The sequence below is a fragment of the Canis lupus genome, chromosome 11 (assembly GCF_011100685.1).
Source record: "Canis lupus familiaris isolate Mischka breed German Shepherd chromosome 11, alternate assembly UU_Cfam_GSD_1.0, whole genome shotgun sequence".
NCBI lineage: Eukaryota > Metazoa > Chordata > Mammalia > Carnivora > Canidae > Canis > Canis lupus.
In genome coordinates this window covers 53,560,945-53,586,899 of record NC_049232.1, presented here as the reverse complement: position 1 = coordinate 53,586,899, position 25,955 = coordinate 53,560,945, and the positions used below count along the sequence as shown (strand labels likewise).

At 48.4% G+C, this 25,955-nt stretch overlaps 1 protein-coding gene across 6 annotated transcripts in view; it reads left to right on the top strand.

Moving 5' to 3' along the window:
* Window positions 1–25,955, top strand: part of PAX5 (paired box 5) — a 195,159-nt gene that overhangs the window by 137,047 nt on the left and 32,157 nt on the right. For all 6 annotated transcript variants that reach the window (XM_038552835.1, XM_038552837.1, XM_038552840.1 and 3 more), the window contains one exon: window positions 12,151–12,252. In XM_038552835.1, coding sequence (XP_038408763.1) covers window positions 12,151–12,252 — 102 coding nt within the window. The remainder of the gene's footprint in view (window positions 1–12,150; window positions 12,253–25,955) is intronic.

Genomic DNA, 25,955 nt, shown 5'->3' with positions numbered 1-25,955 from the left:
CGCCAGCGTCCTGCCCCCACCTCCCATTTTGTTCACAATAATTCATGCTTCTTTCTTTCTCTACACAGTCAGGTAGATAGAGGGGGAGTTTGGTTGGTGCCCTGTGGTATTCAAAGTGAAGGGTCTTCATACTGTCAGGGTAATGAATTCTGTAAGGGTTTGAAGCAAGGGGCTGGGAGGATCTCTGTGTCATGTGTCTGGGAGTGACAACCCCCAGTGGTTAATTACTGCCACACAATGAGAACCGAGCTGGTAGCAAAATGAGATAAGTTCATTATGAGCTAAATTTGAAGTTAATTGGATTCACATTTCCCTCCATTAATGTACATAGAGCCTACCTAGAAATGGGCTGTATAAAAAAAGAAAAAGTTGCATCCAAGCAAAAAAATGGATAAATCAGACCTGGTTATTTCGTGGAGTTCGTGATGAAAGGCTTTCCGAGATCTTGGTGAGATGGGAACCGAAGTTTCTTTCAGATGGTAAAACCAGTGTCATTTGAATAATTTCATCTTGGCAGACATTTTCTGAGCACCTGCTATGTGCTGGACCAGTACAGCAGGGAGATATCTCTTACTACCTGGGGACCTCCAGTCCAGAGACAGGAAAAGGACAAGTGCCCCGTATGTTGGGGAAATGTGGGGGAATCTGGTGCCAGAATGCCTGGGTGTGGCTATGGCTCTACTTCTTACCAGCTGTGGGACCTGGGGCAGGTCCCTAATCCCCCTGGGTTCTAATTTCCACGTCTGTAAAATGGGGATAATAATAGAATTTACCTACCGAGTTTTTGAGGATTAAAGGAGTCAGTATCTATAAAACACCATGAACAGTGTTTAGAACACTGCCTAGTGTTAGAACAGCACCTGGTTTGTAGTAAAATGTTAGCTAGCATGACTATCAGCTCTGGGACCTTGGGCACCTCAACTGCTTTGAGGTTTCATTTCCTCATCTATAAATCTTCCTCATCCCCACCTTCTGGGGTTGTTGCGAGTGTTGGCAAGGTACATGCAGTGCCCAGGGCCTGACTCATAGGAACCTCTCGGGAAGCTGTTGGTTGCCCAGTCACCAAAGTGGACTAGATTCAAGGCAAGGGAACATAGACCCCATTGCCCCATGAGAAGGGTAGCGGTGAATTTGCAGACAGGTTTAATACCATCACAGCAAACATTATTATTTCACTCCCAATAGATACCCCCTTCTCCTAATCATAAAAGGAAGACCAAGGTTCAAATGATTGTATTACTTGCCAGAGGTCACACAGCTACTAAGTGATAGTGCCAAGATTTGAACCTAGGCCTGTGTGACTCCAAACTCCACCTCCCCTTCCTTCCCTGTACCCCTCTGCTGTCAGTCTTGGGAACCTAGATTTGGCTCTAGGGACAACTGGGGGTAAAGCAGGTGCAGGTGGCTTCATGCCCTGTAAGTCTGACACCCTTGGTGCTGGCTTGAGCCTCTCCTCCCTGGAGATGGATCTGCCTTCTGGAAGTCACTTCCTCCACAATGTCAGCCACGGCTTGCCTTAGCCCCACCCTCTCCCCAGGTGCATCTGAGAGTTCATACCTTCCCTGCATTTCTTTGGTTTGTTTTTTGTGTGTGTGGCCAGAGATCTTTTTTTTTTTTAACCTTTTAAAATTTCATTTAAATTCAGTTTGTGCAACATATAGTATAACACCCAGTGCTCATCCCATCACGTGCTCTCCTTAGTGCCCGTCACCTAGTCACCCCATCCCTCCAACCACCTCCCCTTCTGCAATCCTTTGTTTCCCAGAGTCAGAAGTCTCTCATGGTTTGTCACCCCCCCTCTAATTTTTTTGCCACTCAGTTCCCCCCTTCCCTTATGGTCCTTTGTACTATTTCTTATATTCCACATATGAGTGACACCATATGATAATTGTCTTTCTCCGGTTGACTTATTTCACTCAGCATAATACCTTCCAGTTCCATCTATATCAATGTAAATGGTAGATTTTCTGATGGCTGAGTAATATTCCACTGTGTATATAGACCACATCTTCTTTATCCATTCATTCGTCGAAGGGCATTGTGGCTCCTTCCACAGTTTGACTATTGTGGACATTGCTGCTATGAACATTAGGGTACAGGTGTTCCCTGTACTTCTTTTTATCTTGAGCATCCCCAAGTCATGTACCTCCAGGATCAGTAATCTACTTTTGTCCCTTCCCTACCATTGTTCCTTCAGGGCTCTCCATTGGTCATTTAGAACCTGAACTTAAACTTCTCTGAAGGCTCTGGCCTGGAATTGTGTGCAGTTCTGCAACCTACTGCAGGGGCTTGGGGAGGCCAGGGTTTAGCTCCTGGACTCCACTTGTGCCAGGCTGATGCCCCCCAACTCTTCATTCGTTTGCACAGCTGCATAGTGCCCCATTGTGTGTATGCATCACAGTTTATTCACCTGTTTCTCTATGTTTGGACCTTTAGATAGAGTTTCTAGCATTTTGTAGTTACAGATAATGTTGCAATGATTAACCTGTGCATATGCATTTGTGTAGTGCTGAAGGTGTACGTATGTTCAAGGTAAATCCCTAGAAGTAGGATTGCTTGTTGGAAGGGTACATGCATGTATCATTTTGTCAGATATACAACCTCTATATGGAGTTGTACCATTTTGTGTTTAATTTGCATTTCTAGTAGTATGAGTGAACCTGAACATCTCTTCAATTTATTTTAGTCTCTCTCTCTGTCTCTCTCAAAAAAAAATTTATTTATTTATTTATTTATTTATTTATTTATTTATTCTGGTGGGTTTTCTGTCCATGAATTTTGCCCATTTTTCTATGGGACTTTTTGACCTTTTACCTTTACTTTTTACAAGTTCTTGGTATATAGGGATAGTAGCTACTGATTTCACTTTTTGGCTGTTATAAATAATGAACATTTGTGTACATATTTTTGTGTGAACACAAGTTTTCATATTTCTTGGGTATATACCTAGGAGTGGAATTGCTGGGTCACATGGTGACTCTACATGTAACTTTTTGAGAACTGTTAAGCTCTTCCAAATGGTTGCACAATTTTACATTCTCACCAGCAGAGTGCAAGTGTTCCAGTTTTCTACATCTTTAGTCAATGCTTGTCATAACTTTTTTGATTATAGTGGGTGTGATGTGGTGTCTTATGGTGGTTTTGATCTGCATTTCCTTGATAGCTAATGAGTTGTATGTCTTTTCATGTACTTATTGGCCATTTGTACATCTTTTTTATTCAGATGTTTGCCCATTTTTAAATTTGGTTGCTTGTCTTTTTATTGTTGAGCTATAAGAGTGCTTTTAATTTTCTAGATACAAGTCATTTATCAGATATATGACTTGCAAATATTTTTTCCCATTCTCTAGGTCATCTTTGTACCTTCTTGATGATGTCCTTTGAAGCATAGAAGTTTTAAATTTTTATAAAGTTCACTTGATCTAATTTTTCTTTTGTTGTTTGTGTCATATCTAAGAAATTATTGCCTAATTCAAGGTCATGAAGATTTATGCCTCTGTTTTCTTCTGTGAGTTTTATAGTTTTAGCTTTGATCTTTGACCCATTTTGAGTTAAGTTTTGTATGTGATGTGTGCATCTATCTGATTTTGAGTCATGGTGAGAAAGCTTCTCCTTGCACATGAGAGAGGAATTCACCTGTGTTTTCTTTTGGTATATGCATAGTTTATTTTTTACATTTTAGAAAGATTTTATTTACTCATTTGAGAGAGAGAGAGAGATAGTGAGAGAGAGCTTGAGCAGGGAGGAGAGGGAGAAACAAGTTCCCTGTGAGCAGGGAGCCAGATGTAGGGCTTGATTCCAGGACCCTGAGCTGAAGACAGATGCTTAACTGACTGAGCCACCCAGGTGCTCCTATTTTTTACATTTATATCTCAGATTCATTTGGTGTTTATTCTGGTATATAGTATGAAGAATCCATCAATTTTATCTTTTTTCAAAAATGGCTCTCCAGTCATCCTAACACCATTAAATAAAAAGTCTGTATTTGCTCAAATGATTTGCAATCCTACCTTTGTTGTATGTTAGATTTCCATATATAGTTAGGTCTATTTCTAGACTTTCTATTTGGTTCCACTGGCTTTCTATCTATTCATGTGCTAGTATCACACCTTTAATCATGAAGGCTTTGTAGACTGTTTTAACATCTGGCAGGAAAAAAAAAACATCTGGCAGGGTTTGTCCCTTTGAGGGGGGCATTTTGAGTAATCCTTCAAGAATAGCATTTAACTAGAAGTCATGTGTCGTAAGTTGAAGTCCCTCTTCTACCACTTACTCTGCAACCTTAGGTCAGTCAAAACTCATTTCTGAACCTCAGTTTCCTCATTCATATAGGGATAGGTTCCTTCCACTTGGGGTTGAAAAGAGTGAGTTATTTTAAACTAAGTCTATCTCAAAGACTTTTGTATTGACAGAAGATCTGTATGGACTCATTTCTAAGGCCATTGCTATATGGACTCATTGACCAAGGCCAAGTCTTGATCATTCTCTCTGGAAAGAGGAAGCAACACATGAATTGTCCAGGATGTACTTGTGTGCTGTTAATAGGAAGACTTATGTTACAAACCTAAATCACTGTGTGCAAATGTTTTACATGCCATCAATAAGATTCAGTGCCATTGCAAATGATATAAATAAATCATTTCTTCCTTAGCAAAAAAAAAAAAAGATATAAATATGTGTATTGAAGTCATATTGATTTCAGAAGCATCGATTCTGGCATCCCATTGAGTCTAGAGGCCTGAATTAGAGCGCAAAGGAGCAATAGCATCTTCGTTGTCTTGTGTGGGCCGGTTGTTAAAACCCCCAGCCGTGGAGACATGCCTGAAATGTTTAGGGCAGGGACTGAGAGGGGGAAAGTGCTCATACACTCCAGGGTCATAGAATCCTCAGCTCAGTGTCAGGAGAATCCTTTTAGGCATCAAAGCAAAGGTGAGGGTTAAATTTACTTTGTGGGTTCCCACCAGATGATGTCCATCTTCTGCTCAGCTTTAGACAGATGTCCTTAGAAAGTCCCAGGCAGAGTATTCTCAAGCAGAGAATAACAATGAAAACAAGAACAGCTAACATTTATGAAGTCCTGTGTCAATCAGCTATTGCCACAATACTGCTGCTTAGCAAACCACCCCAACATTTGGGGCTTAAAACAACAATCATTTATTCTTGTTCATGTACCTGGGGGTTGGCTAATCAAAGCTGGGCTTGGCTCCATTTGTAGGCTAGTCCATCTGGGCTCCCCATGACTCCTTTCTCTTGGCAGCTGGCTAGCCAGGGCCTATTCTCATGGTGTTGGGACACCCAGCATATAACAGGCTTCTGCTTGCTGAATGTCTGCTAACATCCTATCAGCCAAAGCAAAGCACATGGCTGAGCCCGAACTAAAGGGGTCAACAAGCACACTGTGCCTCTAATAGGAGGAAGTTTCTTTTTATTTTTTCATAAAACTGAATTTCCCCGGTCTGAAAAAGTTTAATATTTAATAAATAATATGCTTTCCCTACATTTTTGGTGTCAGATTACCATTTCTTTTTTCAAGAGGACGGTTATCACCGTGGGTTGAGGGGTTGGAGCCCACAATTCAGTCTTCTGCAGGTGCTTGCTGTGGGCTAGCACATGCTGCATGCTGGGCATGACCATCTCACTGACTCCTTATAGCACCCCGTGGAAGAGGCGTGTTACTGTTACCAGTGCCGGGTGGCACAGTGTGAGGGTGGAGAGTGCAAACTTGCCAGCCAGACTGGCTGCTTTTAAAACCTGGCTTCCTTGGGATCCCTGGGTGGCGCAGCGGTTTGGCGCCTGCCTTTGGCCCAGGGCGCGATCCTGGAGACCCAGGATCGAATCCCATGTTGGGCTCCCTGCATGGAGCCTGCTTCTCCCTCTGCCTGTGTCTCTGCCCGTCTCTCTCTCTCTGTGTGACTATCATAAATAAATAAAAATTAAAAAAAAAAAAAAAACCTGGCTTCCTTACTTACCAGCTGTGTGACTGTGGCCAGACACTGGAACTTTCTATGCCTTGGTTTCCCCCTCCCTAAAATAGGGATAATAGGTAGCTCTCGAATAGAGTTATTGTGGGAATCAATGAGTTTGAGTGTGTCTGGCTTTCTAAGTGTTAACTACTGTTTGCTCTAAATAAGTGTTGGCTACTATTATCCTCATTTTACAGATGAGGAAATGTAGGCTCAGAAGGGTTAAGAAACCCTCTCAAGGCTGCATATCTAGTAAGTGGTAAAGCAAGGATCCAAGCCTGGGCAGACTGGATACTCTTTTTTTTTTTTCTTTTTTAAAGATTTTATTTATTTATTTATTTGAGAGAGAAAAAGAGAGAGAACATGAGTAGGGGGAGGAACTGAGGGAGAGTGAGAAGCAAGCTCCCCACTGAACAGGGAGCCTGATGAGGGGCTCCATCCCAGGACCCTGAGTTCATGTCCTGAGCCAAAGGCAGACGCTTAACAGACTGAACCACCCAGGTACCCCCAGACTGGGTGCTCTTAATTGCCATATTCTGCTACCTTCCTTTCTATATTGACCTGCAGTCAGCCTCCCTGTGACTTCCCCATAAGATCTCATTAAGTTTATTGGAACTTTTTAAGTTTGTGAGGATTAAATGGAATAATGTTCATGAACAGCCTATCCCAGTGTCTGGCACAGAGTAGGAGGGCTCAGGAGGCTGGAGATGTCATAGACACAGTCTGTCTTTCCCTTTGCTGTTCACCACAAGTGATAACTCAGACTTCTGCTTTTATGGCCAGTCCAAGGAAGGTAAATGCAGCCACAAGCCTTTGATCGTAGGGACATTTGCTGGGTGAAATTGGAGCTATGGGCAATGCAAAGGAATTCTCCAGCAACAGGGAACTCAGAGGCAAGGTTATTTGTAGGATAGCCATTTGTCAGGTCCTCACTTTGCTCGCTGCCACTCTAATGACCTGAAAGGAGGGACCGGGAATGGCATGAATTCATGGTGTGGTGGCCAGGGCCTGAACCCTTGCTGGAGCTGATCCAAGCCCCCACTGAGACTAGAAGCTCAGAGAACTGCCTGCCATTGTCCTAAGGAGGGCATATTAGCCCTCCAGGCAACAGGATTACATTACATTACAGAATTGATTGCCGAGGTTCCAGAGCTGGGGTGCAGTGGGACCTTAGAGCAGAAAAATCTACTCAGAGCTGAATTATCCTTTGGGTATATGCACACAGAGACCAGGATGAGCTTTGGGGACTCTTGGAGAGTATTGAGTTAAGAGCTTTCTTTTAAATTTGGGAAAAACTGAGGCTCCGAGTGGAGGGGCTTGCTCAGAGTTCCACAGCAGTTTCTTAAGTAGCAAGACCAATAAATGGGTCCTGGATGGGCTTTGTGTCCTGCTTCCCCACCGAGAGTGCTGAGCACTCGCTACATGCCAGGCACCGTGCGGCCCCACCCCCTGGAGCACGTGTCTAGGTAGTCTGGCGGACTAATATTGGTGAGTTTCTGCCCCAATGGGCACTGACAACCACTTTCTATCCTGACTCTAGCAGCCTGTCTTTGACGCCCCATACTCTCTCCCTCGCTCCAACCTGCTCACCACTTTCAGCTGCTAACCTGAATAATTGAACCTCCTAGTTCTCCATCCTCCTTCGAGGCTCCTTCTCACCCACACACCCACCCCCTGCTGCCACCGAAGCAGCTCAGGCTGGAGCCTGGGCACCTGGGTTCAAATCTCCGCTCTGTCTCCTCCTAGCAGGGTAACCTTAGGCAAGTTATTTAATCTCTCCATTCCTCAGTTCTGGGCATGATCATTGTTTGAGGCTCACGGAGTTGACAGGGTGATAAAATGAGTTAACGCATGTCAAAGAGTGTCTGGTAAGTAAGTGCTGTCTTCTCATCATGAACACCACCCCCAGCTTATCTGTTCCCCTGACATGATGCTCCCTTTGCACAGGGACAGGGTGGGGAGCAGAAGGACCTGCAGAAGAGGAACGGACTCTTGCCAGCAGAACTTGGAGATTGAATGCAATGTTGAATTGAATGAGAGAAGGGCAGTGAGAAAGGGAACAGCATGAGCACAGGTGGTGTGGGGATGGGGTAGGGCAGAGCAGGTTTGGGGAAGGGCCCTGGGGGAAGTCAGGGTTGATGAGGCTGGAAGGTTCATAGGTTGGGGGCACAGACAGAGGAGGGCTTTGGAAGCCAACCTGAAAAATCTGCACTTGATTGGATAGGTGGTAGGGAGCTACTGAATCTAGAAAGATATTGATTCTAGGTATCCATTACCCAGCTGTCTCACCAAACCTTGTCACTGGTTCTAGTAGATGAACTAATTTTCCAGGCTCACAATCTCCCCAGCTAATGATCATTTTGGTGTTTTCCCCACTCACAGTGTTTAATTCCTCTTGGATCTCTATCTTTTCTTCTTGTACTGGCTAAAACTTTTTTTAGTTTTTGATTTTAATAAAGAATGTTACAAGTATTTCACCAATTAAGTATGACGTTGACTCAAAATTTAAGATCAGTACCAGATCAAAGAAGTATATTTCAATTCTTATTTACCAAGAGGTATTGCAAGGAATTAGTATTGAATTTTAGCCAATGCCTTTCCCACAGCTTTGATATAATCATATGGTTTCAACTTTTGATCCATTACTATGATTTTCCAACCAGGGCTTTAATACTGAATCATCCTTGCATACTTGGAATCAACTTTATTTGTTCATGGAATATTATTCTTTCTAATATTATTTGATCAATGAGACCGTAGATTTTTTGCATGGATATTAATAAATTGTGACACTAGCCCTTAATTTTCATTTTTGAAACATCTTTGTTATGTTTTCATATCAGGATTATGCTAGCTTGGAAAAAATGAATTGGGAAGATTTTCTTCAGCTTTATATATCCTGGAACAGTTTAATAACAAAAGTATGTGTCCTTTGAAGGTTTAAAAGAACTTGCCCCAAACAAAAACAGAGAAGATACTTGCCTGAAAGCTAAATGGACATCGTATATTAAAAAATAATTTAAAAAAAAAGAATTTTCTATTTCTGCCAAAGTGATTGGGCTGTTCGTGTTCTCTCCTTCTTGAGTTAATTTTGGTAATTCATGTTTCCCTAGAAAATTGTCCCTCCTGTTGAGATGTCCACATTTATTAGTGTAGAGTATCTTTGCTTTTTTTAATATCATCTCTCCTATGCTTCTGGTTGTACCTTCTCCTCATTCCTTTTCTTGATATTTGCATCTTCCTTTTTGGATCTTGCCCTAGGTTTGTCTGTCTTACTGGTCTTTTCCAATAATAATTTTTGGGTGCATTTATTGTTGTATCTGCTTTTCTCTGTTTCCTAATTCTTTCTCTTTTACTTTTTCTTTATCGGTTCCTTCCTCCTGTTTTCCCTAGTTCATTTCATTACTTTGTTGTTGTTGATGATGATGTTGTTGTTGTTAGAGAGGGAAAGAGGGAGAGAGGCAGAGGAAGAGAGACAATCTTAAGCAGGCTCTATGGCCAGCATGGAGCCCAGTGTGGGACTTGATATCAAGACCCTGAGATCATGACCTGAGCTGAAGTCAAGAGTTGGACACTTAACCTACTGGGAGCCATTCAAGTACCCCATTTTATTTTTTTATCTGGCTTCTTGAGTTGAGTGCTTTAGTGAAGCATTGCATTTTCTGCTTTAGGGGTCAAGGTTTTAAAGCATGTGTAACACTGGCAGAAACTGTTGGGGTTCTGACCAAAGGCACAAACTCTTGTTGAAGAAAGAATCTAGTCCTAGGGGCAGGAGAGCTGCTTTCCAGTCCTAGCCTTGCCTCAAATCAGCTGAGTGTCCCTGGTCCAGCCCTTTTTCTTCCTAAGACCCTGTTTCCCATCTCAGGCAACCAGATGTGGGCCTTATGAGGCTTGGCTCCCTTGAACTTCCTGCACCAGGCTGCCTCCTATCAGGATAATGCCCTCTATCTTTCAGGAGACAGATTTGGCCTCTCTCTGTTGTGGTCCTGGCTCCTATGCCTACACACATATCCACAAAACCTGCAAAGTTGAATTTTCTTCTGCATGCCAGAGCCAATAAGCAATGGTGACAGTGTGGCCTGAGCCTGGGTGTCTCAGCCGAGAGATACGTGGATCCTCTGGACTCATGGTCAGAGCATAGCCAGGTGTATGTCCATGGCAGTGGAGGGAGTGGCTAAACATGTGACCTCTGTCATTGCATTTATGGTTTGTTGTCATCATCAGGGGTGTGAGCCTGGGGCAGGTGCTGGGGCTGGAGCTCCACAGCCTATCAGAGCTCCAGCCATGGTTATTTTCTCTGCATGTCTCACAGCCTTGTACCAATTAGTCTGACTCTTAGGCTCACTCTGGCTCCTCAGTTACCCTTTTTAGCAGCCCTCGGGTCACCAAATCTCTGTGACGGTGTGGAGAGGGCTGTGTGTCGGGTGTGAGTGCTCTTCCCACCTCTACCATGATGCTGCTTAAGGTAGAGGAGGGTCCTGGGCTGATGTTACGAAATGTGAGCTCAAGTACCTGCTCTGCCTCCTGCTCCCTGTGGGATCTGAGCCAGTTACTCCCCACCCACCGTGGGTCTCAGCTTTTCCATCCACAGAATGGCAACAGGGGTTGGCTAAGAAGAGCTTCAAGGGCCCTCCCTTCACCAATTCTTGACTGCAAACGGAGGGACCCTTATGAGCTCCAGAAAGCTCTTGCTGCTCCAGCAGGGCCGCTTCTTTCATTCACTTGACAAATATTTGTGGGCTTCTGCCTTTCTGACCTTGTACAAATACTTGACTCTGGAGTTTACTTCTGGAGAGAGGAGCTGCCACAGAGGGCCGTGAGGGCTGGCTCAGAGGAGGATGGCAGGAGGCAGGAGAGGGCTGGGGAGAAAACCTTCTTAAATCACCTTTATTATAAATGAAGAAACATGAGTGATGCTTATCACAAGCTGAGATGCCCAATCCCAAGCCAGGGAGGTGGTGAGCAGAGGGAAGGGGGGAGCCACATGCCTGCCGTTTCATAAGGTTCTGGAAGGTAAGGGGAACCCTGTGAAATGAGGCAGCTTCTGGCTGTTGGCTGGACAGCCTTTGAATGACTGGCACTGGAAAGGCTGTTGGTTTATCTGGGGAACAGTCACAGCCCATACCTTGTGCTGGCTTGGATTCTTTGGGGAGTGCTGTTCAGAGGTGCTCTCTCCTTGGGCCACCTGCTAGTGGGGCTGAGCTCAGAGTCAGCTACCTGTGGTAATGCCTGCACCATGCCCCTGGGCCTCAGAAGAGGTTCCTGGGACCTGGCTTGGCTCTTCATGGTCAGGAGCTGCCCTCACCCAGTCTTTGGTGCCCACATTGAGAGGAGGTCAAGGTTCCACTTTCCTTACACTTTCTCGGTGCCATCTCCTTACAGAGTTCTGCTTCCTGGGGTTTCTCCCACACAGCATGAAACCCAGCACATTTGGACACTCCGTTCGTTCTGCGTTTACTCAGGGCCTACCGGGTGCCAGGCCCGATGGTGGATAAATGAGGTGTCACCCCTGCCCTCCAGAAGCTGGCAGCCTGCAAAGAGGTGAACACATACCCACCAGAGTGTCTGCTCCCAATGGCCGAGGCCTTAATCTCCACGTCCCAGGGCCCAGAACAGTGGCTGGTACGAGGAGGTACACTTCCTGCGCCTTTGTTGGGTGAATGACTAGCTCTGGGCCAAAGGAGGCAGGATTTAGTAAGGACCAGATACACAGCGGTAGGGTCTGAGGAGGGAGGTGGAGTGGGAGGCGGGAGGTGTTTGGGCTGGCCTCCAAAGGTCGGTGGTGTTTGGCGGCTGCGGCTGCGTGAAGCTGGAGGAGAGGCTGCTTTGCGCAGAGGCACAGCAGAAGCAAAGGTTCGTGAGGGGGAGAGAAGTCCGAGTGCTACTTCAGCTCTCGCAAGGTGAGCTGGCCTGAGCTCCATTTCCCCAGGGAAGCAGCCGAGCTGTCCTGGGTTCCTGCTGAGTGGAGCCAGGGTGGCTGGAGGGGTGTGTGTGTGTGTGTGTTGTGTGTGTGTGTGTGTGTGTGTGCAAGTGCATGTGTTTGCATGCATGAGTGACTGGAGGGAGGTGGGGCACACTGGCGTTTGGTGCCCAGACGTGACAAATGTGCAGATGTCCCAGGAGCCGTGGACATGAGCGGCTGGCCGCGGAGACACTCACCCCGTGATTTGTTGCTTTGATTCCTCAGGCCGTGACTTGGCGAGCACGACCCTCCCCGGGTACCCTCCGCACGTCCCCCCCGCCGGACAGGGCAGCTACTCAGCACCGACGCTGACAGGGATGGTGCCTGGTGAGTTTGCACTGCTGGCGTCTCCACAGCAGGCAGTGGACGGGGTTTCGGGGGGGCTTCCCCCCAAACAGCCTGGGTGACCTCTATGCTTCTGAGAAGTGGACCTGAATAAATGAGGCAGAGGTCTGCACTCTCAGTCTCTTTCTCCGCAGCTGGGCCTTAGTGGGGCCAGCATGAACCCAGAAAGGGGGGGCCTTGACTGTCACTCAAACGGCCCCTTGGCGGCCACAAGATAGTCTGAACACAGAGGGGTGCGGGACCTGGCCAGAGGTTGCCCGGCCAGTGCTCAGTAGGGGGTCCTCCTCCATCCCCCCCCCACCCCCCCCCCCACCTCCCCACCCCCCACCCCCCCCCCCCCCCCACCCCCCCCCCCCCCCCACCCCCTCCCACCCCCCCCCACCCCGCCAACTCGTGTGAGGTGAACACCAGGAGGCTCCCTGGGGGTGGGCCCAGGTGTTCTCAGCAGCCTTACTCCTTGGGGTTGAGGACCATGTGCTCAGGGCACATGGGGTGTTGGCTGGTGGGTTTGTCACTTGATTCTAAACTGAATACCCTGTGGCCACAGAAACCTCATCCCCTCGGGCCAGCAATGTATCAGTTTCTTTAAAGACATTTTAGAAAGTTGGCACCATGTTCCTTCCATTGTAGGATGGTGTGGGGAAAGACGACACATCATCATGGTGCTGGCTTTCTATGTACTAAGGGCATGAGCATTGCAGGGAAACCCAAAGTATCATTTTTTCAAAGATGTTTAAAAAAATCAGGGGGGATATTAGGACCGGATTGGATGTTGTTAAACTTCTTTTAAGGGTCAGTATTGTTTGTTGTTCTGAATCATTTACCTGGTGCTGAAGCTCCTCCTTCTAGCCCATCCTAGGGGTCCCGCTCAGATAACCTCATGCCTCTTCCAGTCTCTTCCTCAGCCCATGTCACGGGCATGTGCGGCTCGGGCCCGAGGATGGGTGGGGGATGGACAGAACTGAGTCTGAGACTGGGTGTTCACACCGACACATGAGTCCCCATAGGATGATGAGAGAACCTAGGTCTGAGAAGGGAAGCAGGGCAAATTACAGCCTGGTTGGGCTTTCCACGTGCAGCCAGGTCCTGGCACAGATGCAAAGGAGTCCCAGAATTCTCAATTCACTCCTGGCCTTCCAGGTTGTTACAAAGATGTATTTAATAAGGTAGGAGGACAGAGCATATTTCATTTAACGGTTTGTTAGCTTGATTTATGACTTTTAAATATGAGACATATGGGAAATGGCCTCTGCGTGTACTGTTGCCCTGGGCCTCCCCAGTGCCAGGGAGGCCTGCCAGGTTCACACCTGCAAAGAGCCTTTGCCTTCCTGCTGGCCGGATGGGATACTGGCAGAGCATAGGGAGATAGTATGCACAGGGCCAACAGAGGCCAGGGGGGACCCAGACCACTTCCCACCCCTATTCTCAGGGAGATGGAGTCCAGGTCCTTCCCCCTAACAGCCCCTCACGCTTCTATAGCACTTTGCAAAAGGCAGAGTGCTTTCCCAGAAACCCTTTATTGTTCCAACTCTCTGAAGTAAGCTGGGTAGGAATCGAATCCCCATTTTTCCAAAAGGGGAAGCTGAGACTCAGAGCAGTTAGGGAATTGCCCAAGGCGGCACAGCTTGCAGGTGGGAGGCTTGAATCTGGGTCCTTCCCTTTACTGCGCTGCCTCTGTGTGCTCTCACTCCATCACCAAGCTGCTCATGGATGGGGATGGCCATGGGGATGGCCAAGGGCCAGGCAGCCGCCCCAGGCCCTCCCCCAAGGGCACTCTGGCAGGTAAGGCTGAGACCACCCACCTGGCCTCGCTGGCTTCCCACTGCACTCCCCAAGGAGGCCAAGTTCAGAGAAGCGGCTGAGCTTTGTTGAGTTTATCCAAACAGAGCCTGCCCTGTCCCCGGCCCTCGTGATTTCTCCAGCCCTAATAACTGGGCTCAAGATACAAATGGCCGTGGGCGGTGGAACTCCCAGTGGGAACCCACGGCGATTTCCCGCCTCGTAACTGCAGCAGCAGGAATCACAGGCCTGAGCAAGCCAGCGGACAGGTGCTACCACAGGGTGGGCCTGCTGGTGAGGTCCCCTGGCATGGAGGGAGGGTCCACGATGTGGAGGGAGGAACACCAGCATGTTGGCTGGGAGCCCCCGTTCTGCCTCCCACTCTCTCCCTTTCTTCTCCTTTTGCTTTCTCTTCTCATACAGCCCGGGTACTCATTCGCTTCCAGACCTAGTGTCAGGGTTGGGACTCCATGCTCTGGGGCCATGGCCCTTAGTTCCTGTTCTCAGGGTCCAAACTCTATCACATCTTTGGGATTCCTTGCCAGTATGATCGCCAAAGCTGTTTTTGAAATGGCTTCATGGGGCACTGCTGGCCCACCGGCATGGGGGCCCCAGGGCTGGCACACAGCAAAGAGGGCCCACCTCACAGCAGAGGGGTCTTGGGCCTGCCATTCAGGCATCACGTGATCTGGCCTCAGCTTACCTTTCTGGTCAGCTGTCCCAGCTCACCCCTCTCCTGACCGCTCCCTGGTTCCCCCCACGCCCCACATTCTTATCGATCAGTGTCACTCTTTGGTCTGTTTGACCTTGGTTTATACTATTTCCTTCCTCTGCCTGTTGGGATCCAACTTTACCCTTCAGGCTAAGTAGAAACATCACCTGCCCATGAAGCCCTATGGTGTTGCCCCCCTCTGGGGGCTGCTTGGTACTTGGCTTTGCTATGCCCCATGGCCCAGCATGTTTGTGGCCCAGTTAGCTATACCACTGGATGGTGAGTCGTGAAGGCCATGCCCTCTGCTTTGTCTTCTGTACTCCTCACAGTCCTCTAGCACATAATAGGTCCTTTTGTGTGTGGTGGCAGGGGAAGGGGGCAGGGAAAATGAATATTAAACTGTGGATTAGCTCCTATGACTTGTTGCACAGTCCTGGAGCCGAGGGTTGTGCTCCCTCTGGAGGTTCTAGGGAAAGATCCCTTCCTGTGGGTCTCTCTCTTCCACCTTCACAGCACAGAAAGGGTCAAGTTTCCCTTTTTGGTTAGATACATAGGGCCCGCCTGAATAATCCAGGATACTCTACCCATTTTATTTTAAGATTGAATTTATTTATTCATGAGAGACACAGAGAGAGAGGCAGAGACACAGGCAGAGGGAGAAGCAGGCTCCACGCTGGGAGCCCAACATGGGACTTGATCCTGGGACTCTAGGATTATGCCCTGGGCTGAAGGCAGACGCTCAACCGCTGAGCCCCCCAGGGATCCATCTTCCCATCTTAAAATCCTTAATCACATCTATAAAGGGAACCCCCTCCCCCATTCCTCCCTCCCTTTTTTTTGGTCCATATAAGTAACATTCACAGGTTCTAGAGATTAGGGCATGGATAGACCACAACCTGTTTGGGGATTTCAACTTTGTTCAGACTTTTTAAAAATTATTTTATTTTATTTTATTTTATTTTATTTTATTTTATTTTATTCATGAGAATGAGAGAGAGAGAGAGAGAGAGAGAGAGAGAGGGAGAAGCAGGCTCCATGCAGGGAGCCCAATGTGGGACTCGATCCTGGGACCCCAGGATCCCACCCTGGACCGGAGGCAGGTGCTAAACTGCTGAGCCACTCTAGGATCCCCCTTTTTTAAATATTTTATTTATTTATTCATGAAAAAACAGAAAAAGGCAGAGACAGAGGGAGAAGCAAGTGCCTCGCAGGGAGCCCCATGTGGGACTCGATCCCTGGACCTGGGATCATGCCCTGTACCGAAGGCAGCCTCTCAACCACTGAGCCACCCAGGTGTCCCTGTTCAGACTTCTGATCCAGTATCTCTTGGGCTTCTGAATCTGGGAGATGTTCATTGACTGTGGCTGTGCTAAAGGCGATACCATTTCACAGCCTTCAACACAGCCAGTGTGGAGTTGGTACAGTTTGGAGAAACAGATTGAGCAAGGCTGTAAGAGATTGTTTAACCTGCGTTGGTCTGAAGCTGTAACATGGTAATGGTCTGTTTCACTATATGGAACAGTCGCCCTGCCTCCCCTAGCAGCAAATGCAGTGGGAACCTAGAGATCTTCTAAGTTGTTTTTTTCCATGCTAGGTTTTAGGAAATTTGGCTGCCTCCTTTTCTTTTAAGGGAAGACTTGCACGTATAAAGTTTGCTTTTAGGACACCTTGAGGAGGAACTGCCTCCAGAGGGTACTTGGGCAGTTGAACTTTTGGCCCTGAGAAAAATAGGCATTATGTTTTTTCCGTATTAAATGCCATCTTGTTGGCTTGGACTCTGTATTTTCAGTCCTGATTCCGCCATCAGGGTGTTCATTGTATGACATTTCCCGCTCCAAGGCCTTCCCATGTGTGCATAATGAGTCTTCTTAATCTTCTCTGGTATTTGTTGATTCCATTTCTGCAAAATCTGTATATCGATCACTTACACTGAATAAAGCAAAGAGGGCACACATCAGCTTAGAGTGGACACAGTTCAGTTTTATTTTCATCAATTCCTAGCAAATACGAAAAGTTTTGCACCAAAGATTCCATAGTGTCTTGATCGGTAGAAGTACTTGATTCCTGCCTGGCGATATTTGTACAAGCTAACAGATACCGACATGGCATTTGAAACTCTTAAAATTTCTAGGCTCCCTTTGGCTTCAGTTAGTCTAAGCAGTCAGGAAACCGTATTTGAGATGACCCAATCAGGGATGTGCCATCTTTGTGTTGCCCCTTTAGGAGCTTTAGGCCAGAGTGCCAGGAAATCTTGACCACGTCCTATTTGCCTCCCTTGGGCTGCAGCAGACAAGAAGCTTATTGGAGGCCCTAGAAGGAGCACAGCAAGTTCCTCCTGGCCTGGGCACTGCACTTGCCATGGATTGGTGTACATCATTTCTAGGTGCTTTTCAGTTAAATTGCTCAGTTAGGGGCACCTGGATGGCTCAGTTATCGAGCATCTGCCTTCAGCTCAAGGCATGATCCCAGAGTCCTGGGATCGAGTCCCATATTGGGCTCCCTGCAGGGAGCCTGCTTCTCCCTCTGCCTAGGTCTCTCTGTGTCTCTCATGAATAAAGAAATAAAATCTTTTAAAAAAGTAAATTTCTCAATTAACTGATGGCTTTTATTTTCATAAAGAAGGGGGTGAAGGTGGATAGAACAGGAACCTGAGGCCAGTGAGGAGGTATGGATCAACAGGGAGAGATGGGCAGGCAGATGCCCACTGGACTCTGGCAGAAGGAATGAGAGGCAGGCGCAGCTTCTCAGCCCCTCTCTGCTGCTCTTACAGACCAGCCCTCTCCCGGCTGTGGGTCTCACCTCAGAGCACCCTTCCCAGTAACCAAATGCATAGTAATTTCCTATTGCTCATGTAATCTGTGACCACAAACTAGTGACTTAAAACATAAATTCATCACCTTATGGTTCTGGAGGTCAGAAGCCCAAAATGAATCTCGGTGGGCTAAAGTCAGGGTGTTGGCTGGGCTGTGTTCCTCCCGGAGGCCCCAGGAGAGAACTGTCTTCTTGCCTTTCCAGTGTGTTGATACTCCCTGCATTCCTTGATTCGTGGCCCCAGTGCTTTATCTTCAAAGCTGGCAATGTCAGGCTGAATCTTTATTGTGATGCCATCTTTCTACTTTTCTCTCTGGCCTCCCCCTTCCACTTATAAGGACTCATGGGATTTTATGGGACCCACCCAGATAATGCAGGGTAATCTCCTTAGCTTCCAGCTAATTGGCAGTTCCCCTTTGCTATATATAGCCTGCCATGCTCACAGGTTCCAGGGATTAGGATATAGACCTCTTTGGTGATGGTGGTGGGGCATTATTCTGCCTACCACACCATCTATTTTTTTTTAAGATTTTATTTATTTATTCATGAGAGACACAGAGAGAGAGGCAGAGACACAGGCAGAGGGAGAAGCAGGCTCCATGCAGGGAGCCTGATGTGGGACTTGATCCCAGGACTCCAGGATCACGCCCTGGACCGAAGGCAGGCGCTAAACCACTGAGCCATCCAGGGATCCCCAGCCTACCACACCATCTAAACCAGGACCCCCATCACTCCTCTCACAAAGTCTCCTGTTCTTTTCATTCACGATACTAAGCACAAGTGAAGGAATTTACTTAGTGGTCTATGCCTTCCTCATCTGCTTTCCCCTCAGCTCTGTGCAAGTATACAAGGGCTGTGCAGCACACAAAGCTGTCTATTCTGTTCGCTGCTGTGTCCCAGTTCCCAGCCACAGGGTGCACTAGGGAGGCTGGGTGGTTATAAGCATGGACCCTGGAGCCGGATCGCCTGGTTTTGAATCACCATCCTATTTCTCACCAGCTGCGTGACTTGAGGCAAGCTGCATAACTTCTTTGTGTCCTGTTTCCTCCTCATCTATAAAATGGGAGTGATGGAAATGAAAGGGAGCATTACAAGATGTAATTTATGTAATATGCTTAGAATTTTATCTAGCATATAATAAGTGCCATGCAAGTGTTGATGATGATGACGATGACTGTTGTTCATTCAGGGCTCTGAGCTGGGTGTGGTGCTGAGAAAAGACACCTAGCTGGCATGCCTGCAGTGGGCCTGATCTATGCTGGTATCAGGTTGAGGACTCTCCAGCAGAGTTCAATGGCCCATGGAGCCCACGGATCAATGGGAGAAACAAAGAATCCAGTCACAAAGAGTGTTGCCAAGCAGGAGTGGAGGCACACTTTGAAGACAAGGAGAGGCACCTGGGGTTAGTTCCATTGAGAAAGGTTTCCTGTTGCAGGATCTGTAACATTGAGAAGGGTCTCCTGTTGCAGGATCTGTATGTTGTTGGCCAACTGAAAGGAGGGCAGGGGCTTCGGGATGGAGCAGGAGTTGAGCCCAGTGGCTAGGGTGGGTTGACGTGGGTGGAGCGTGGCCCAGCTAGCCCACATCTGGGTAAATTACGTTGGCAGGAAAGGGAGCTGGTTGAAAAGGAGGAGGCTGGTGGCCAGCAAGATTGGGATTTGAGTTGTCAACTTTTAGAGGCCAAACAGACATCCAGGCAAGGCCCTCAGCAGGTAACAACGCAGTTCAGGAGCGCTGGGGCCAAGCTCTGGCCCAGAGAGAGAGAGAGGGAGTTCCTCAAGGAAAGTGAGGGGTACAATGGAGGGAGTATGGCTTCAACACTGATCGCTGTCTGGCTATGCACGAGCTCCGTCTGAGTCACCCTTGCCTATTGTTTTTAAGAATCGTTAAAAAATTTTTAAGAGATTATTTATTCATGAGAGACACAGAGAGAGGCAGAGATACAGGCAGAGGGAGAAGCAGGCTCCCTGCAGGGAGCCCGATGCCAGACTCCATTCCAGGACAACAGGATCAGGACCTGAGCCAAAAGCAGACCCTCAGCCACTGAGCCACCCAGGTGCCCCCGAGAATCATTTGAAATGACAGTTGTAATGTTACTGAAGCACCAGCCCTGGGTGGCAGGAGAGGGGGGGCAGGAGGGCTCCTTTTGTCTTTCTATAGCAAACCCCTCCGTGACTTTGAGCCTCCACTGCTGGGCAGGCCTGCTCTGTGGAAGCCAAGCAGGTTTGGGGGAGTGGGGGTCCAGCAGGGAGGCAAAAGCCTGGATTGTGGCCAAACTCAGCCAGGGACTCACTATGTGATCAGACATGCCATTTCCACTTTCCGGGCTTCATTTAGCATGTGGACCATGGGTAGAGTACACTCTACACAATTCTGAAAGGCATGGCTAGGACCGGTGGATGGGAGCCAGAGGGCCCCCTTTCCAGACTTGTATAAAGACCCTTCCCCGAATTAGAACTGAAGATAGGCAAATGGGCAGGTGGGGGGGGGGGTCCCAGAAACCAGGAAGTAGCTGGTGGAGGGCCTGAAGCATGGAGAGGGAGGGGGACTGGACCGTGCTCCCCAAGTGCCTCGCAGGCCTAAGCATCAGGCTCAGTGTTTGCTCAGAGAATGAATGGCCTTTGGTTTTAGCTCTTTCTTCCCCATCACCGTCACCGTCACCAGGGCTTCTGGTGGGCCCCCGACCTGAGAGCTTTTGAGGCTCCCTCCGCCTGTTTCCGAGCTCAGCCTGGGCTCCCTGGCGCCCACCTGTTGCTCGTTCCTGACTCTTTGCTGCCCTCTAGTGGCCCCCAGTCACTCTGCCACACCAGGAACAGAACTGACGGGGAATGAATACCAGGCACAGCCGGGAACAGCAGGTGGCTAGACATTTGGTCCATCAAACATTTCCTGGCAGTGCCAGTTCTGGGCTATAGTGTGGTTTTGCAGACACAGTCCCTGCCCTCAGGGAGCTCACAGAGTGGCTGGGAGACAAACAAAAAGTCATTCCTGTATGCTGTGTTAGGAGCTCAACTGTAGGAATGTGCTGAGGAAATGCGAAGGAGGGGGCTGCTGAATTTGCTGGAGCCACGGGGTGAGGTAGGGGAAATCCAGGAAGGATCCCCAGAGGAGGTCACTTGGGCCGGCCCTTGAAAGGCAAGTTTGCAGTCTGAGAAGTTGGAGGTGCGTTGTTGCACGAGGGACTGGTGCATGAGAAGACCCAAGGAGCAGAGAGCATGGGCACCCGGCAGGAGCTCTGGGGTGTGTGCAGGGACAAGCAGGAAGGACAGGCTGGGCTGATTGAGGAAGAGCCTCTCCCAGCACCCAGATGTCAATGCCTGGAGACCTCGGGTCGGGAGGGAGTGCCACCAGCAGGCTCGGCAGGTGGCAGGCTCTTCCCAAGCAGATCTGGATGTGAGTCAGGGCAAGGCAGCTGCGCCCTCACGGAATGGAGCATGAGGGGGCTGGAGTGATCTGATCTGAACAGTCTCTGTAACTAGCTCCTGGGACTCCTGTGTTGAAGTGACACTGGGACTGGGGAGAAATGGATACCCCGTGTGAGCTTGATGATCTTGCTGAGGTGGGGAAAGAAAAGAATTGTAAGGCGGGGCGCCTAGGTAGCTCAGTTGGTTAAGCGTCTGACTCGATCTCAGCTCAGGTCTTGATCTCAGGGTGGTGAGTTCAAGCCCCGTGCTGGGCTCCACACTAAGCACGGAGACTACTTTCAAAAAAAATTGCAAAATCAAAGACTCAGAGATGGAGAACACACTGAGAGCATGAAGGTCCTATTGAAACTTCAGAGATCTGGGTTCTGATTCTGGCTGCAAATACTCGTAGTGTGACCTCGGGACATGGCCTTGGGGCTCCCTGCTCTCTCAAAACAGGAGCCAGGAGGTGGGGAAATTGGGTAAGATGCTTCCTGAGGGGCTTTCTGGTCCTGCCATCCAGGATTTCTAAGCCTGTGACACCTCTCCCAGCTCAGCTGGAAGGTTCCCTGAGCCCTGCCACCTCTGTTCTAAGTGGGCAGCAAATACACTGGAGTTCCTTTCAGGTCTGGGTCTGTGATGTCACAAGGCAATGGCCCTGGGCTATCATGTGTAATTTGAAAATGACTTCCCAGGGGTACAGCTGAACAAAAGGGGGCTCAGGATATGCTAATAATGTACACCCATTGCCACGTCTCCACAGGGAGGGTCCCCTAATACTGCGGTGACCGTCAAAGACTAGCTGTCAGGGCCTCCACACCTGGGATGGGTTCTTAAAAGACTTTAGAATCTAGAATGTTAGGACAAGTTTTAGAAGCAGCAAAGGTCACCATGATTAGTTCTATCTAAATGCTATTTTTGTTTTAGATTTATTTGTTTTTTTATATTTTATTTATTTGTTATTTATTTATTTATTACAGAGTGTGCATGTTGGGAGGGAGGGGCAGAGGGACAGAATCTTCAAGCAGACTCCCTGCTGAACGCAGAGCCCAGTGAGGGGCCCTAGGTGCTCCATCCCAGGATCCACAAGATCATGACCTGAGCCGAAACCAAGAATTGGATGCTCAACTGACTGAGACACCCAGGCACCCCAAGTTTTCAGTTAGTAATAATTGGGCCTTGCATAAACCGCATGGCTATAATAATGCCACAGTGCAAAGCTACTTCCATCTAAACAGTGTCCTTTTGGGGCTTGTGAGGGGAAGAGGGAGGGAGCACATCACAGACCTTTCTCACACATACCCTGTGGCGGAAACAGGTGAGAAGCAGAATCCTAGCTGCGGAAGAGTGCCCTGCTGAGCCAGGAGCTCACTGGCTGCCCGGGAAGTATCCAGCACTGGGGAGCTTGGAGGAGGAGCTGAGACCGGCTCACCTCCTCCAGGCTGCTCTGCGTCTAGCGCACTTGGTAGCTTTCCCTGTGTCTGCTCCTTCTGATGGCAGTTACTGAGGACCAGTCATGAGTGAGGGAGACCATATGTCTGGGCTCCTAATGTGCATCTGCAGTGGTATTTTTAAAACAAACAAAAACTGGATTGTGATGCCTTTTTGGGAAATTGGGGGATATAGTCAGGATTTGCTTTAGAAGAAATTGAAGTATTTGGAGGGCATCTGAGCACTGGGTGAAATGAAGTAGGGCCAGTTGGCCTAGTGGCTGTTAAGGGCTTCTTAGCCCCAAGAGGTTGGGTTCCCAAGTTGGTTCAGAGAGAAGTGTGGGTACACAGCCCTAGAGTGTGGGTGCCCTGAAGAGAATGAGTGGCCTCACTGGGCTGAGGGCCTTTGTCCTCCTAAATCCTGATGGCTAAGTCCGATTCTAGGAGATCCTCCCTCCGTGGACAAGGGCGGCAGCTCATGGATGCACAGGCCCGAGCAGAGCAGCAACAGAGAAGTCATCCTCAGCACCTGGCCGCACAGTAAGTGGCGGAGCAACCTGACCTCAAGCGCCCGGGGTTTGAAGCCATTCTATTGTTCTTGCCTGAGGCTCTGCCAAAGGGTTGGGTGGCAGTTCTCTCTGGTTAAGTGGCTGAATCCTGGTTAGGGGCAGATGAGGAAAAGGTGCTCTGGGCCTAGCCCAGCCAGGTGGGCTGGGAAGGGAGAGGCTGGGAGGGAAGGGGTCCCCATGCAGGAGGGATATCCAGGGCTCAGATGGCCTTCTAGCCATCTACCCATTGCAGGCTTAGGGCTCAGTCCACTTCTTCTGGTTAATTTTACCCTTAGTGTTTATGACATTACCTGTGAGTGCATCTTAGCCCCTACCAGACTCAAGCTCCTGAAGAAGGAGGTTGACATCCTAGCCAGGACTTCCCAGGGAACAATAAGAGGAAATGCAGGGTCCCTGGGCTAAGGGCCTAAGAGTTTTTCAGGAATTCACAACAATTTGAGGGCTGGCCCAAACTGTTTTTGCCTTGAAAATTCAATTCACCTGGCTGGCTCAGTGGTTGAGCATCCGCCTTCGGCTCAGGTCATGATCCCAGGGTCCTAGGATTAAGTCCACATTGGGCTCCCCTCAGGGAGCCTGCTTCTCCCTCGCCTATGTCTCTGCCTCTCTCTTTCTGTGTCTCTCATGAATAAAAAAATAAAATCTTTTTTAAAAAGAAAGAAAATTCAAAAAGGAAGCTGGAAACCTGGCATTAATAAATGTTACCTTTAATGTCTATAAATTGTAATATGATGTCACCTCCATTATCTATTACATTTAGTGCTCCTAAAAATTTCATTACCTCTGAAAACAGTATCTAAGTTGGATTTTCTCACTTTACAAGAATTCCCTGGTCTGTATCTTGATTGCTGAGAAATCATAGCCAACCATGGATTAGATAAAGTGCTTGTGGCCAAATAATTTCAAAAGCAAAATTATAAAAATAAGCCTTTTGTGTTTTTTGGAGTGAGAAGTATCATTATTGTGGTACCTTTATGGGTGAAGTACAATAAGGTGAGTAGGAGAGATTCCCTCATAGGAAGACATTTGGGGGTCTGGGAAGAAGCAGTGTGGGAGACACTCTGATTTCTTCTTTAACCATATTGAATATAAAAAATAATGATGGGGACTTGAGTTGATCAGATTTCACCATCCATCCAGTTTTCTTTCCTTTTCTCCTCCCTCCCTCTCCCTTGCTCCCTCCCAACATTTATTAACTATCGGCATGTGCCAAGCATGAGCCTAGGGATATAAAGGTGAAAACCATGAACCTTGTCTATGGAAAGGTCTTAGTCCATAGTGCAGATGGGCAAGTCAGTGAGGGTCTATGGGGACTCTGAGAGTACTGAGAAGGGGGTGCAGCCTAGACTAGGGATGTCAGACATAGGGGGCCCCAGAATTTCTCTATAGGAAGGTTGGAGTGGGAAGGGCATGTCTGAAGCTGATTTTGCAGAGTTTTGCTAAAATTGTGAAATACTATCCACATCAAAGAATTTAAGAGGTTAGGAGTGTAGCTAACCCTGGGTCAGGGGAGGAATCTAGGAAGAGATGAATCTCTGGCTTGGCTTGTCATTGGGGATGAAGCATATGTTAGCCAGTGGGAGGTGGAGTGAGGTGGGAGAGAATGAACGGATCGAGGTAGGGGGCAGTGAATACAAAAGGTATGCTCTGCTTCTATACATCCTGGAGTTCTTCCAGAAAACCAGACTGAATCTACCGGGGTTGTCTGTGTTTTCCTCCCTTTGATTTGCTGGAATCTCCAAGCCCATCTATGAGACCTCAGCAGCTGTCAGCCCTCTGCTGACTTGACCACCATCTCTAAGCCTGTGGGTCTCTCCACCTGGGACTTCTCTCTAGAGAACTTCCGCAGGCTCGGAGTAGGGAGAGCCAGTAGGGCTTGGCTCCTGCTCTCCAGAAGACTTCTTAATGAGGCTTATGCCCACGAGCTAATTCCACCAGCAAACCACCCTACTCCCACCCCCATCCCCCCCCCCCCCCCCGAAGGGTGGTGTAAAAGGAGCCTTCTCTGTTATCCTGGTTGCAGTCTGAAAGCACCTGGTGAGGCTGGAGTGTTTATACCCACTTCAGGAGCAGGCTAGCGGAGTTCAGAGAGGTACCGTGCCTCTGCAAGTGGTGTTTTTTTAAAAACAAACAAAAATTGGATTGTGATGCCTTTTTGGGAAATTGGGGGACATAGGATTTGTGGCCAGGGGTACACAGCCAACAGGGGAGCAGCTGGGCCTGGCCCCTGGCGCTCATGTCTCTAGTTCACCCAGCTCCCAGTGCCCATGAAAAGAAGGAATGGGCTCTGGGTCCGGGAGATGATCTTGATTTCCCTGGTGCTCCGTCCGGGCTGTGGGTGGCCTTTCTGACCCAGAGGCCTTTTTGTGGCCCAGAAGAGGCTCTTCCCAGTTGGGACACCAGAGAACCACACTTTGGATTCCAGTATTTTCCCTTCTACTCCTCATCTTCCCTGTTTGTGTTCCACATCCTTCTCAGCCCCCAATCAAATGCTCTTATAGGAAGCCTGCCCCCCACCACCCCCCACCCCCAGGGCCCCGTCTCTCCCGTGAGCACGTCCCAAGGTGCTGCCTGTGGTCTACCTGGGTCAGCGCTATAGCAACAGAGTGCTCCTATCTCCTGGTTGTCCTCTTGGAATCCTACACCTGCTCCGTCCCTGAATACAGTAGGCACTCAATGGAGATGGGTGGAATTCATTTGAATCAGGCACATGCCCCTCCCTACCTTGTCCGGTCCAGAGTCAGGGGCTGAGGGCCCAACTGTGTAATTAAACAGAGCTTCAGCTTGACTTCCGTGCCCCGACTCTTTCTTCCAATATTTGCTCTGGCTCCTCGCTGGAAGACGCGGAGACAATGGCCCTTGTTACCCTCTGTTTGAGTTATTTATTTTTTTCACTTTTCCCTCCTTCCCCTCTCAGGGGACTCGCCTCTCGCCCTCATCCCTCATGTTTTCCCTTTCACTTGACTGTCACTCTCATTGTCCT